Source organism: Terrapene carolina, unplaced genomic scaffold (assembly GCF_002925995.2).
Source record: "Terrapene carolina triunguis isolate 2854851 unplaced genomic scaffold, T_m_triunguis-2.0 Scaffold287, whole genome shotgun sequence".
In the NCBI taxonomy this organism is placed as follows: domain Eukaryota; kingdom Metazoa; phylum Chordata; order Testudines; family Emydidae; genus Terrapene; species Terrapene triunguis.
The window spans coordinates 106866-121703 of NW_020664638.1; the positions used below are offsets into that span (position 1 = coordinate 106866).

At 48.9% G+C, this 14838-nt stretch overlaps 1 protein-coding gene across 1 annotated transcript in view; it reads left to right on the top strand.

Moving 5' to 3' along the window:
- The window catches only part of LOC115271297 (C-type lectin domain family 2 member B-like), a 35448-nt gene extending 21352 nt beyond the window's left edge, over positions 1-14096 (top strand). The window contains exons 3-6 of the mRNA XM_029912856.1: positions 8823-8939; positions 11646-11824; positions 13510-13613; positions 13973-14096. Of these exons, the coding sequence (XP_029768716.1) occupies positions 8823-8939; positions 11646-11824; positions 13510-13613; positions 13973-14096 (524 nt within the window). The remainder of the gene's footprint in view (positions 1-8822; positions 8940-11645; positions 11825-13509; positions 13614-13972) is intronic.
- Positions 14097-14838: the final 742 nt, after the last annotated feature.

Genomic DNA, 14838 nt, shown 5'->3' on the forward strand with positions numbered 1-14838 from the left:
TGAGTCCCTTTGAAAATGCTTTGCTGCGCTACGTTGTGCCAACCAGGAAGGCAAGCGTAAATAAAGCTTGGAGCATTGTTTAGTGGCTTTCATTTCTATGGCGCTAGGGAGATCACTATCCAACAAAAGCCTTTTCTCTAGTCGAAAGCTTGTGTGGGTGTTGTTGACACTGGGAGCAGCTGCTCCTGGAATACACTTTAACTACCAAGGTGCAGCAGCAGAAGTGCTTGTCCCAGCCAGTCCAGGCAAGCCCTGGCCTGGCAGCAAACCTACCCCAAACAGTACTGTATACTCTGCATCTGACACTGGTGGTTAAAGTGTCTGGCTTTTTCCAGAGGAGACAGGTCCTAAAGCTAGCAATTCGTAGCTGCAAAGGCAGTGTGGCCTAGTGCGTACTGGCCTTTATTCCAGTGGCGCTGTCCCTGGTCTGCTGGGTGAGTCACTTCCGGGCTCCGGGCCTCAGTTTCCCCACTTGTAACATGGGGATAAGGATCCTGACCTGCTTTGTAAAGTGCTTCCTGATCTACTGATGAAATGCATGAGGTATTACTATTGAATTGGATTTGTCAAAAATGTGACCAAAGAGCTGCAAAAGAAGGTCTGTTTTAAAAAAAAAACATACTAGGGGGACTTAACATACATCATAGACACAATATAAAATAACGAGAGGTGATTCCCATCATATCACTCTTATTTGTCTCCTCTCTGAGATAAACAGTCCCAGTCTTTCAAGAACATGCAGATTATTTTTATTTATTATGTGTATTATGGCTGTGCCTAGAGGCCCCAGCTGAGATCAGGGCCCCGTTGTGCCGGGTGCTGCACAGACACCCAGCGAGAGACAGTCCCTGCCCCAGCTGAGATCAGGGCCCCGTTGTGCCGGGCGCTGCACAGACACACAGGGAGAGACAGTCCCTGCCCCAGCTGAGATCAGGTCCCCGTTGGGCCAGGCGCTGCACAGACACACAGGGAGAGACAGTCCCTGCCCCAGAGAGCTTACAATCTAAATAGACAACGGGTGGGAGAAAGGAAGATTTATTATTAATCTACCCATTGTTCTGAGTGATGTATTAATGAACCAGAGGATGAATGACAAAAGATCCCCATAAAGCTCATTAGCCCTTAAATCACATCATTATTGTTTTATCTTATGGAAGAGTCCAGGAAGCCCAATCAAGCGTCAGGGCCTCATTGTGCTAGGCGCTGTACATACCAGTAATGAAGCAGATAGTCCTTGCCCCAGAGTGCTTAAAATCTAGGGGTCCGACAGGATGCAACTGGTTGTTGAAAGGGACAAATGGGGTGGGGATGAGTTGGGCAGAGGAGGTGCTACTAAAACATAGTTTTGCAGAAGTCACAGCTTGTAAAAACTCTTTGTTGTTATATTACAGAGCTTTAGGGCTCGGCTCTGGGTCTGCCTCCGGCTGATTGGACATGCACTGAGTCTGGAATAAGGCAGCACCCAAAGAAGGGCAACTGATCAGAGCGAAACATGCCCCAGAGCTCCTAGGAAGAGATGGGGAAAGGCACGCAGGAGAAAGCTGAGCCAGAGAATCTGCTTAAAGTCCAAGGTGATGCAGAGAAAGGAGCAAAGCCAGGTAACCAACTGAGTATAAATGCCCTGGGGAAAAGTTGGGGAGTGTCACTGAGTCACAGAGAGAACCAAACTTTCCAAAGAGGGAGGAGGAGGACAAAAGGTATTTGGGCTCATATCCATGGAAGAAGCAGCCTAAATTCCACAATGGAGCTGGGCCTTGGTCACCTCAGTGGACTCCTCTGCACCAGCACCCAATTTATGTGCAACCTGTCACCGTTACCATAATGCCACTGAGAGCAGGACGAGACGTGGGATCGGATGGAGGGAGATGGATGGAGTGATTGGCACAGAAAGGATACTTAAAGCCACGGGAGATCGCCCCCCGGCAGGATGTGAAGTGGGAAAAGCCAAGGGCCAAGTTCTGTAAGCTTTAGAATGTAGCTGGCACATCCCCAAAAAACCTGTCATGACAAAGGTTGTGCACACGCACAACCTTACATGTATGCATGCAATTGAACAGTGATTGGGGCCAGTTGAATAACTGGGGCATGTGGCTGCCCGCCTAGTTCTTGTGAATGAGGATTTCTGTGGGTGTAACACAGAAACATGCCTTGTTTTTTGGCTCATGCAACTTTTCAACCTTCTGGAAATTTGGGGCTGAATACCAGGGGAAGGGTGTCTTATAGACAACATCTCTACTTAGGGTGGGAAACAAAATAGAGGTGGTGTCATCTGTGTATACAGCACTGGTGAGACCATTACTGGATACCGTCTCCACTTCTGATGTCCACACTTCATGAAGGATGTTGGCAAATTGGAAAGGGTTCAGAAAAGTGTTACAGGACTGATTCTAGGTCTGAAAAACCTGCCTGAAGAATCTCAGTCTGTTTAGCTTAACAGAGGGAAAGTTAAGAGTTGACTTGATCGTGTTCTATAAGCATCTACGCGGGGAGAAGATTTCTGAGAGAAGAGGGCTCTTCAAGCTAACAAAATTAAGGCAGAACAAGATCGAATGGCTGGAGGCTGAAGCAAGATAAATACAGACTAGAAATAAGGTGCGAAGTTTTAACGATGAGGGTGATTCACCTTTGGAACATCTTGTCTGAAGACATGGTGGATTATTCATTGCTTGGAGTCTAAGTCAAGACTGGGTTTCTCTCTAACATCTCTGCTCCAACTCGAAGAGACATTATGAGCTCAGTGGGTGGAATTCTCTGGCTTGTATTAGGCCAAACTAATCAGACGGGGTCCTTCTGGTTTTAGACGCTATGAATTAGGCAACAGAAGCACTTCAATTCCTCATCTACTCGTAACGAGGTCCCTGCTCGGTTTATCGGGGGGGATTGAAGCCAGTATCTCTGGCTCTAAAAGCATAAGCATGTATTGCCTGCCTGAAGCCTTACCCTGTCCTATGCCTCTGAAGGCTTGGTCACATGCTGTTCTCCTACCTACGTCCCAAAATACCCTTTGGTTGTCCATAGTGCTGGTCTCTGGACAGCACCACAAAATACCCCGGGCTTCCCAGGGGTCCCCATTGCTGAGTAGAGCTGGTGAGTCAGAGAGGAAGCTAGCAGAACTAGGTGGCGGAACTTGATTGGGCAGATAAAATAGCTCATGATGAATAAACAAAACCTGTGGTTTTGTGTTGACATTTAAAAAGCAGCAGATGTCTAAGCTGTTAAGGGAAGGGATGTGGGTGAGGGGAGGGGATGAGGGTCTATTTTCTAGCTACTGGGGGGGCCCCAATAATCTCTCTAAACTGTAGCCTTCACGTATGACTGTTCAAGGTCTCCATCCTTATCTTCAAGGCACGCTGTGGCCTGGGCCCAATATACCTAAAAGCCCATCTAAAACTCTGGGATGAAGACTGTGGTGGACAGCTCTGTTCCTCTGGCCCAGTTGAACCCTCAACTATAGGGTAACGCTGGTCTGTGTGGGAGACAGAAGTTTCTTTGGGTACAGATCCCAGGCTGTGGTGTGAATTCCCCCAAGAACTAAGGACCATCACAAACCTCAGCACCTTCCACTCCAAGTGTAAGGCACACTCCTTTGACCTGCCTTCTCTTAGACATAGAGCAACGGGTATATTTATAATAACATAAGATGCATCCTGCCACAACGAGACACTCCACTGCACCCGCTTCTCCCTCTGGGGAGAGGCTGAGAGAACAAACGTGACAGATGTGTAGCCACGTTTCTTAATGCACAGCTGGAAGGCACTCAGGTGCGATGATGAGCATGATATAAATACCAATTTTGAATAGAACAGACCTTGCTGAAATGTTTTACATTGATTACTTCATTAGAATGTCCTGAAAATGATATACTTTCATAACTTTCCAGTGGAAAGTTCAACTGTGCTGAAAACGATATGTTGAATGCAATAGAGTGAAAATGATATACTTTGATCATTTCCCCTAGACAATTTCAACAAAATCAATATGTTTCTCCCAAATGCTTCAACAGCGTCAAATCAGAATTTTCCAACAGAAATTTGGAAATTTCAACTAGCTGTAGCGTTAGAACTGATTGAAATTTCTTATTCATTCCCCCCTAAAAGTGTCCTTTGGGAGACTTTGTTTATTTTTTCCCAAAGTCCTGAAAATGTTTCATTGCTCAAAACTGGAAACTGATTTTTTTGGTGTGGTCTGTGCAAAAAATCCCAACCCAGAATAACCCTCCCCCAACATTTTTCACAAAATGTTTGCCACTGTCCATCCAGCTCTGTGTGTTCAGTAAAAGTGCTCATTCGATGATGATTGAAAATGTGTCTCCATTGGCTGGATCCCACAACCATAACATGAAGTGTGTGCTTGTGACCTACTGCTATTGAGTAGAGGTAGGGGGTGCTGTCTCTCTGACTCATTCCCAACATTCCCCTGGCAGCCCAAGAGATAGATTCATAGAGTTGAAGGCTGGAAGAGGCCATCAGATAATTTAGCCTGGCCTCCTGTATAGCACAGACCACTACATCTCACCCAAATACCCCTACGTTGAGGCCAATAACTTCAGTTAAACTAAAGTATTTTAATCCTCAGAGATCAGGAGAAACTGACGTGCCATCAATGCAGCACCCCGGAACCCCCATATTCACCACTGGCATATAGTTATGGTATGTTTTGTACAAGGTATGCCTTGCGAGGTATCATTTTAAAAGGCTTGATCTGTTGAACACGAATAGCCTGTTGGATTGTTTGTGCTGTCATTGGATGAGAAGTTATGAAGTTTTGCTACAGGTGTGTGACTGAAATATGTTGTGAGGTTGGGAACACCCACAACCAGCCTTTCGGGTGCAACAATAGAGGAGCCAGACGCACTGATGTTCCACTAAAGGAATCCACACTCCCAAGATCTATCTCAGGAATTGTATACAATGGAGACATCTCAGAGAGAGCACACACACAGTGGGGAAGAAACTATAAAGGAGGGGAAGTGACATCATCACTTGGCTACACTCCCCCCACAACTCAACACCTGGAAACACATCTGGAGAAGAAAGACTTTGAACGGAGGAGGTGGCCCCAGACTGGAAAGAAGAATCCCAGCCTGTGTATTCAGGAACTATACCATCTATCAGGGTGAGACACTGCCTGATTCAAATCCTGTCCAGTTTATAGAACTCAGGTTTCGATATTACTTTTATTTTTTAGGTAACCAACTTTGATCTCTACGTTTGCTACTTATAATCACTTAAAATCGATCTCTCTGTAATTAATAAATCTATTTTATATTTTTCCTAAAGCAGTGTGTTTTGGTTGAAGTGCTTGGGAATTCTGCTCAGGTTTCAAGGACTGGTGCATGTCCTCTCCACATTGAGGGGGGGCGGACTGAGTAATGAACTTACATTGCTCAGGCTTCTGACCAGGACAAGATGGTACAGCCCTTGGGTCCTAGGCTGGGGAACTGGGGGGAATTGCCTGGAGCCTCTATATTGTTGGTTCATGAGTGGCTGGCAAAAGCATTCATGTAACTGCAGCTGGGTGTGTCCCTGCCTCTGGATGGCTGTGTAAATACAGTACCTGGAGAGGTTTGAAGCTTGTCACAGCATCACATTGCCGAGAGAGATCCCAGGTTAGTAAGCTAGAGGGCTCAGTGGTACCCCAGTTTGAGGTTGTACCCCAGGAGAACCCATCACACCCGCGTCCCCTGGAACACCAGGGAGGTCGGAGATCCCTCGACATTTGAGGATGATTGTCTCCCAATAAAATGATAGCTAGTTATTGCTAGTGGATCTGCAGGTGGCTAATGAAACCAATCCGGGATCCACAGATCTAGTCCCAGTTGGGGCAGACATTTTCCAAGGGAAGGGGCGGATCTGGATTGTTGAGTCAGGCTGCGGAGTGTTCTTTTCTCCTTTCCCCTTTCTCTATTTCTTGTTGTCTCCATTGGATCTTGAAATACTGGCATCCTTGGCACAAAGTCCTTTTTCATTTTGCTTGATCGAAGGCTTGGGTTTCCCATGAGTTTATGTCAATATTGTACTTCTTCACATTGGCTTGGAGGGTGTCTTTGAAGCGGGTTTTCTTGTCCAACCCTCGACCATTGGCCATGGCTCAGCTGTGAGAATGTGACCTGCTTCAGGAATCGATGTTCTGGCATTCAAAGAACATGACCAGCCCAACGGAGTTGGTGGTGGACGATCGTAGCTTCAATGCTGTAGGTTTCGGCTTGGGACAGAACACTGTTGTTGGTGTGTCAGTCATCCCACTTGATTTGGAAGATCTCGCGGTGGCACCGTTGATGGTATTGTTCAAGAACTTTGTGAAACATGTCTAGATGTCCCTGCAGGCAACCCCTGTCCCATGCTACACAGGAGGGCAAGACCCGACCCCCAAGGCTCCTGCTAATCTGACCTGGGGGGGAAATTCCTTCTTGATCCCAGATCTGATTACATCTGGAGCACATGAGAAAGACACACCAGGCAGGAATCTTAGACATCTAGAGCAATTCTGGTGTCACAAGCATTCTTAAGTAGATGCTTTTCTTTTTGGCCTGCAGCACCCCTACTGGCTGCTTGCTGCATTGCAATGGGAGGGATTGGAGCTACCTTGCTGGCTCCCTACAAAGCTTGACTGTCTTTGTCCAAGTCTATGGGAGCACATGGCAAAGGACGACCTTTTGAAATATGTTCAGCGTCAGGCTGAAAAGGTTGGGTGCCCCTGTTGTAACTCGTCTAGCTGATAGTGTAGGTGATACCTAGTTAACACGCTGTGGGGTCTATAGAGGTTGGATCTTGTATGAATTTTACAAGTCTGCTACTGCTTCCTACATTCGAGGACTGAAGGACATACATCCACACCGTGTAGAGGTCAAGCATAGGAGTTTATTACGCACAGCACTGGCGGAGTGTCACCTGGCTTATTAGGCTCAGAGACACTGTCAAGCAATTGATTACAATGGAATATATGGATTTTCCATGGGCGGGGGAAAGTGACAGGGTAGGCAGTCCCACACCCCCAGATAGGTTCCAGCAGCAAGACAAGATAGCACAGTAGCCAATGATTAAAGGTTACATAATGTCTCCGCCCATAGTTTCAAATTAACAAGTTAACATTTAATTAGTACTTTAATTAAATGTATTAGCATAAAATATAGATGTTGAATTCTGATTTGGGGTCCATAGGAATGGAGCAACTCCTTTGATTGTCCAACAGGTACATTCCTAGGGGATAAAGCAAAGAAACAGTGAAAGTATATGACAATAAAGATTGTCTCCTTTGTGTTTTAAGGCAGGCATTGGTCCCTGGGAAAGGGCGGTGGGAGGAGGCCATATCTTATACTGACATGTGCCAACCCTTCATGAACTCAAGGTTGGAGTGTGGGAAGAACATCTCCCTACAGAAGAAACTAACACAACAGAAACAGGGCTGCTTTGTTCTATTTGCAACTTTGCATAAGACACAATATTCAGTTATTGCTCCAACATCTGGCAATTTTGCTGACCAGGCCTGTCTTAGCAAGCAAGGTTATCTTTGTTTATTCTGCTTCTTTTAGCTAATCACTATTTGCTAGGCCTCTGGTCTCTTGACCAAACTCTGGACTTTGGGCCTGTAAAAGAGCTGGCCCAATCCATATACCAAGTTGTTATATAAAATGCACACCCTTCAAGGACGTGCCCCTTTAGCTCAAGCTGCAGCAACTCATGCCTTTAGATCCCAGGTTCAAACCCCACTCATGGCGCGAAGATAGAAATTAGTATGTTTGCTATCTATGGCTGGTTTCACAGTCGTTAGTATGATGCTATCTGGACTAGCCTGATATTGCATGTAGTACTCCAGTCCCTAAGCATGGCCATGCTAAACACAGGGCGCCTCTAGTGGCTAGCCACGGTATGGACATGAGTCTGCAGCAGCTTCTGAACTGAGGAAGCTGGATTCTTTAGCTCAAGTAAGGGTTTGTCTGCACCACGCAGCTCTTAGCGACAGGGCTGTGTCAACACAGCCTTATCGCTAAAAGTCGGTGGGTGTAAATGCTCTTTGTCGGCACTTTTAGCGACAAAATACGTCCACCCCCGTAAGCGGTGTTCACTTCGCTCTCCTGCCAACAAAACCACGTTCACACCATAGGTGCCGACTCCGTGGGTGCTCCGGGGCTGGAGCACCCATGGGGAAAAATTAGTGGGTGCTCTGCACCCGCCGGCAGCCAAGCTCCCCTCCTCCTCCTCCCCCCTGAGCGCGCCGCGTCCCCGCTCTTCTGCCTACCTCCCAGCGCTTCCCGCCCGGCTGCCACCAAATAGCTGTTTGGCAGCGTTAGCACGCTCTGGCGGGGTGGGAGGAGCAGGAACGTGGCGCACTCACGGGAGGAGGCGGGGCCGGGGCGGGGATTTGGGGAAGGAGTTGGAATATTGGCAGGGAGGACGCAGATATTGGAGTTGGGGCGGGGACTTTGGGGAAGGGGTTGGAATGGGGGGTGGGGAAGGGGTGGGAAGAGGTGGGGCAAGGGCGGTGCCTCATGGAAGGGGTGGAGTGGGGGTGGGGCTGGGGGCAAAGGGAGGGTTGAGCACCCAGGGGAAAGAGGGGAAGTCGGTGCCTATGGTTCACACCACCACTTGCAGCGGCAAAACTTTTGTCTTTCGGGGAAGGGCTTTTTTAAGCACACGGGAAAGACAAAAGTTTTGATGACAACTTGGCAGTGTAGACAAGCCCTAAGAAAGGCCTGGGCTGAAATCCTGCCAACGACCCATCCAGGGCTGTTGTGTTAAACAGAGAGAGGGATTGTTTAGCTAATTCCTAGGGCAGCTCCGCTGCCTCTCCAGTGGGAGAACTAATTGCCTTTTCTCTTTCAGATTATGCCCCCGACGCTGTTTTCAAAAATCTCTCATCCCGTAAAGCCAGAGCTGCAGTCACATGCTTGATGAGTATCATGATCATCCTCATCCTCATTCTGATAGTAGCTCTGGCAGGTGAGTTGCCAGCCCTGCATGCCTGAGTCTCTGTGTCTCCCCTTTCCCCCTGGAGCTGTCGTGGTCACAGTCCCAGATCTATAGCTCCTGCACCCTGCAATGCTGGGGGGGGGAGGAGGTATGGGGGGCTCCAGGGCCAAACGGCCCCCAGTTGAGCAGCTCCTCAGCCACCCCATAATGCTGTAGCGACCACTGGTGCCCCTTGAAGGTAGGTTCTCTGTGCACCTCCATGAGCCACCAGCAGCAGGGTGTCTGACCCAAGGGGAAGGAATGAGGCGGAAACACCCCATCACCCCTTGAGGATGGTGGGGACAAGGGAGCAGGGCTGCTGAGGGTCGGGACTGGGGCGGGCAGCAGGGGGCGTCACACAGTCCATGCGCTCTCTCCCCCGTAGCCCAGTGACATGTCCTAGCAGGCTTGAGCGCGAATGCTGTCATGCCCCCACCTGGCAAATGGGGACCGTGACCCCAAGTGCTCCTTGGCAGATTGCTCCCAGATCCAGGGAGGAGTAAAGCCACGGACGAGCTAAGAATGACTGGAATCAACCTCCCCCCGATAATTTCGTTTTAGCCGAAATTTAGACTGCAAGCTCTGTGCGGCTGGGGCCATCTGGTCGTTACATGTGCATACAGCGCCCTGCACCATGGGGGCCCGATCCGTGCTGGAGCCTCTAGGCACTAATATAATTCCGATAACAAAGAGGTGCCTATTCCACCATCTCCAAACAGCACCCTATATGCCTCCCCAGTGTCAAATGCCCCAGGACACACAGCTGTGACCTGTACAGCAGGAGGCTGCCGTAGAGGAAAGGCCCTGGGGTGGAACTCAGGAGATCTGGATTCAAATGGCGCCTCTGCCACAGGCTGTCGTGTGACCCTGGGCAAGTCATTTCATCTCCCTGTGCCTTAGTTCCCTATCTGTAAAATGGGGTGAATGAGCCTTCCTTTCCCCCAGCCTTTCTCACTCTAGATTGTGAGCTCTATAGGGCTGGTCTATAAACTCTATGAACTCAGCACCGTATGACAAAGCCCCCGCCCCATACACCCTACAGTGTAGTGGAGCAGGACGGGACATGTAGAAAATGTAAAAAGTGACGTGTCTGAGCAGGGGAAGCTTAGCAAATGGCTCGTTCATGCCGCAGTTTTGTTTTAGGTCCTCGCTCCCCCCGTTTGTATTTCCTCACACAGATAAGTCTCTGGCTACGGGTGCAGGAAAAAACTCAGTGTCCGTGGCTTCTCATCCCTCTTCCTATCCCCTAGAGATCAACCCCGATGACTTAGAGGAACATTCTGGCCAATTGTAATTGCCACAACAGGATGGGTTTGAAAATGTCTGGCTTCAATCAGCACCTGTTATAGGCATTTTTATCCCTAGAGCTCACTGCCACAGCACCCCCTTGTGCCAGGATGGGGCATTGCAGGGGTTCATCTGTTTTAGCTTTGATCTGTACACTTACTACTTATAGTCACTTAAAATCTATCCTTGTGTAGTTAATAAATCTGTTTATTATTATTTATTATTATAACACCTGGTTCTGCAATGGTTTGCAGCTTCTGTGGTCAGCCAGGTCACTTCAGTCCGGTTCCCTTCCAGAGTTAGCTGAAAAGTGCAAAACTACCCCTCCCCACCCCCAAATCTAATGGCCAGGCCCTCTAAGCCTCCCTCTGGGACTCATTTCTGGGCTCTTCTCATGACTCCAGGTCATTTGTAATCTCACCCCTTCTGAGTCCCACAGCCCAAAAGGTCCATCACCCTCTATCAGGTCATCAGCCTCTTGTTCTCTCTTTCTCAAGGAGGTTTTCCTAGACCGCCCCCCTTTCTGGGAGTGGTGGGGGGGATCCTGCAATGCCTTTTCTGGGGTCCAGCCCAGGGACCCTGTGTTTAAGCAGCTAAAGCCCTTGCTCCTTCTTACCTCCACCTCTCCGCATTCTGTGTCCTCCCGTCTTTTCCCTCTGGAAGTCCGGCTCCCAGCAGAAACCTCTCCAGCAGCCAGTCTTCTCAGCTGCAGCCCTTTACTGCAGCTGTTGCTAACTGGCCCCTTAGTCCCAGCTGAAGGAGTAACTGGTCCGTCTGTTAACTCTTTCCCCGGCTGTCACAGCATGGGGTCTACACACCCCATCACAACTCTATAAAGGCTGGTATCATTATCCCTTTGTTTTATAGAAAGGGAAGCTGAGGCACAGGGGGGGAGCCACTTTGTCACTGATTCACATCAAGGAAGCTGGGGATAGAACCCAGGAGTCCTGATGCCCAGTTTCCCTCCAGTCTAACCCACTGCACCTCACTCCCCATCCAGAACTGGGATAGAACCCAGGAGTCCTGATTTCCAACCACTGCCTCTAACCACTAGACCCTATTCCCCTCCCAGAGCTGGGGATGGAACCCAGGAGTCCTGACTCTTTGTCCCCACTCCCCTCCTAGAGCACCCCTGAAATCAGGGGCATGGAGGCTTCCCTCTGCCCTCCAAGCCATTGCCCGAGCTCTCAGCCAGGCCTGGATCTGAGGGGATTATTTCTACTTGTTCCCCTTGGATACAGAAGGTCCAATCCCCCGTGGCGCTCTGCCTTGGCCAGTCACTGAGGCAGCTCAGAGAGAGCAAAAGGTGCTTGGGTGGTGTTTCCCTCCCACGCTGTGTGGCAATGGAGACCCAGGCCCTGAGATGGAAAGGGAAAGATCTCTCACCTTATGTCGCTTTCTTATTTTCAGCGGTAGTGTCTCGTGTCCCTGAGTCTCTTCTTTCTGAGCCCTGCTGCCCAGATGGCTGGGTCGGGTACCGAGGGAAATGCTACTATTTCTCTGAAGGGGAAGGGAACTGGGAATCCAGCCAGAGCCACTGCTCTTCCCTCGGCGCCTCCCTGGCTGCGATCGACACCCCACAGGACCTGGTAAGGGACCGGGGCAAATAACGTGTTTGGGGTTTGTTTGGTTCTCTGGCAAGTCTGAAAAAAAAACTGTTTTGCAGCTGTGATGGGGCTTTGCCCCCAGCACCTGCAACGCAAGGGAAAGGACCCAATTAATCATGTTCTGCACCTGGCGGGTAGTAACTACCTGCCTCTTCAGCAAGGAACGTGAAGCCGAAGCTTGTAAGTAGACTCAGGGAACTCAGCTGGGGGAAAATTGCAGAGGAGAGAGGTCTCTCCTGTTCTAGCGGTTAGCAGGCAGGATACAACCAGGGAGAGGGGCGGAAGGGCTGTTAATTTGAAGCCTTTTTTGAATCTTTATCTGGCCTTGTTCATGCTGCCCCTGGAAGGGGTTTAACCCTTGACGTGACTTGGGTGGGCAGCCGAGCCACAGAATATCCTGAGGGGGAGTCAGTAGAAGAGGCAGGCGGAGAAAGGCTACTGTAGGCCAAGGAAGCGGCCGCTGGGGGCATGAGAGGTGAAGTCCCCTGCAATGCCATATCCGGGCAGCAGGGGGCGCCCTCGATGTGAGGATGTGCACCATAGTAGAAGCAAACTCAAAAGGAAATCTTTCGAAATTGTCGTCAAACTGAAAAGTTGGGAGGGCCCGAAATTCGTTTTGGGTCAATTGAAATGTTTTGTGATGATTTCCAGTATTTTTGAACACTTTAAAAAAAAAATGAAAGGAAAGTGCAGTGGGGGGCCCTGGTGCGTCTTGTACTGGGAGGCGACATTGTCTGAGAGTTCTGGCCACTGAACCCAGCCCTGGCTAGGCCCAAGGTGCTACAGTCAGTGTGAGATTGCAGGGACCTCAGATCCTTCTGGGAGAATCTCTCCTCTCAAGGAATGGCCCAGCAGAGCTCCAGCCCAGGTCATCTCCTGGAGGAGGAAAGAGGACCTTATTCCTTCCCCAGTTCAGGACTTCCATGCAGATTGGCCATAGTAAGGTGAATCGAGCCGAGAAGATGGCTTGATTTACACCTGAACCTCCCCAAGGGGAAGTAGAGAGGCTCTTGGGTAAAGAGGGGAAAGTCTGTGTTTTTTGGTGCATCAGCCACTTTGAAAAATCGATTAAAAAACACCCCTCATTTCGGGTCAGATCACAAAAGAAACATTTTCAGTGAATAAAAAAAGTTGAAAAAAAGTCATTCCGGGTCAAACAAAATGTTTCCTTTAGAGACCGAGCATTTTAAAATGGTCCTTTATTTAAAATAATCTCCTGTTGCGATTTTTGGGTTTGAATATTTCTTTTCGTTTCAAAATCTCTTGATTATTTTTTTTTTAAATACAAGACATTTTGAACATTTCTTTTCATTTCATACCCTGGAAATCACCATAGGAGATTGTTTTTATAAAATGTTGGGGTGTTTTTTTGCAAAATGAACAATTCGGTGAAATTGACGAATTCGTGAAATGTTTCAGCGTCACCGAATCCGCATTTTCCAATGGGGGAAAATAAGACATTTTGTGTGAAAAGTTTTACACAACTCAACCTCTGGCCTTTTCAGAGCATTCTCTCTTTTCCCTACAAAGCTACACTCTGCACAAAGGCTGCACACCGAGGTCCATGTAGACTGCAAAGAGGTTTAATAGATCTACATACTCGGATGGTGGGCCCAATGGAAATGCTTCTAAACAGACCAAATTCTTGTAAACACCTTGTTTTAAAGGCTTTCCTGATGCGCTATAAGGGGCGCACTTACCACTGGATCGGCCTGCGGCGGGAAGAAAGCCAGCCCTGGAAATGGGTGGATGGGACAGAATTCAACAACATGTGAGTCCCGCTTTCTTTCTATGAAGTTTCTCCATGTTAGTTCACCGGCGCTAAATTTGCTCAACAGGCTGCTAAACATGCACCTTGGTATGGACCTTGGCTTTGACTTGGATTCTGACTCCTGTCTGACCCCTGGAACCTCAACACGGACCCTGATTTCTGATTCAGGCTTGATCCTCTTTCTCCCACGGCTCTGATTTTGGCCCTTGTTAAAATTCCCCCTCTGGATGGGGAGGGAGGAGCTTTGTGGTGGTCCAGGACAGGGAAATCCCTTCAGAAATCTGGTCTGTCTCTGACTTCGACTCTCTCTGCCTCTGCCTAGCGCTGACTGGCTCTCCCCTGTCGTCTCCCATTTGCAGGTTTGAAGTGAAGGGAGGAGGAAGCTGCGCGTATCTGAACGACGTGGCCGTCATCTCCTCGAGGTGCCAGACGGAGAAGAACTGGGTCTGTAGCAAAGCCAGCCCGCATCTGAAGAAGGACTAGAATGGGATGGAACAGAAGAGGCCTTAAAACAGTGAGGCTCATCCTCGCCGAAGGCAGCCGACAGACGTATAGCCCATGACAATCACCGGGTTGCTTTCCCTGCTACACTCGCTGTGCTGTTGGCATGTAAAGGACACCCTTCATCCCACATGTAGCTTGCAGCACCATTTATGCTGCCTCAGTGCTTAATTTGTAATGACTATGATACCAGACACCTCTGTGTTCTCAGGGAACCAGGGTGCAGTATCCAGCCCGACTCATGAAAGTAGGGTGACCAGATGTCCTGATTTTATAGGGACAGTCCTGATTTTTTGGGGCTTTGTCTTATATAGGTGCCTATTACCTCCCCACCCCCGTCCCTATTTTTCACACTTGCTGTCTGGTCACCCTACATGAAAGACACACCCCCCCCCCCCAGCCTCTGCTTAAACCAAAACCCATCAGAGGAAGAAAACTTGCAGAGAGCAGTGAAGGGCGTTGGGAGACACACCTAGACCCCACCTGACAGGGGTGACAAGGTTAAGACATCTCCATTAGCATACAGAATGGAGAGCAAAGACAACTCCCCTAGCCTCATCTGCATGAAAGATGGGACAGGAAGACATCTCAATTTACATACAGAATGGAGAACAGAGAACCACACTGAATTCTGGGACCAGAAAAAGGGTGAGATCCCCCCCTCTTTCTCTCTCTCTCTGTTTTCCTTTCTACCTTAGGTATTAACCTTTAATCATGTATGTTA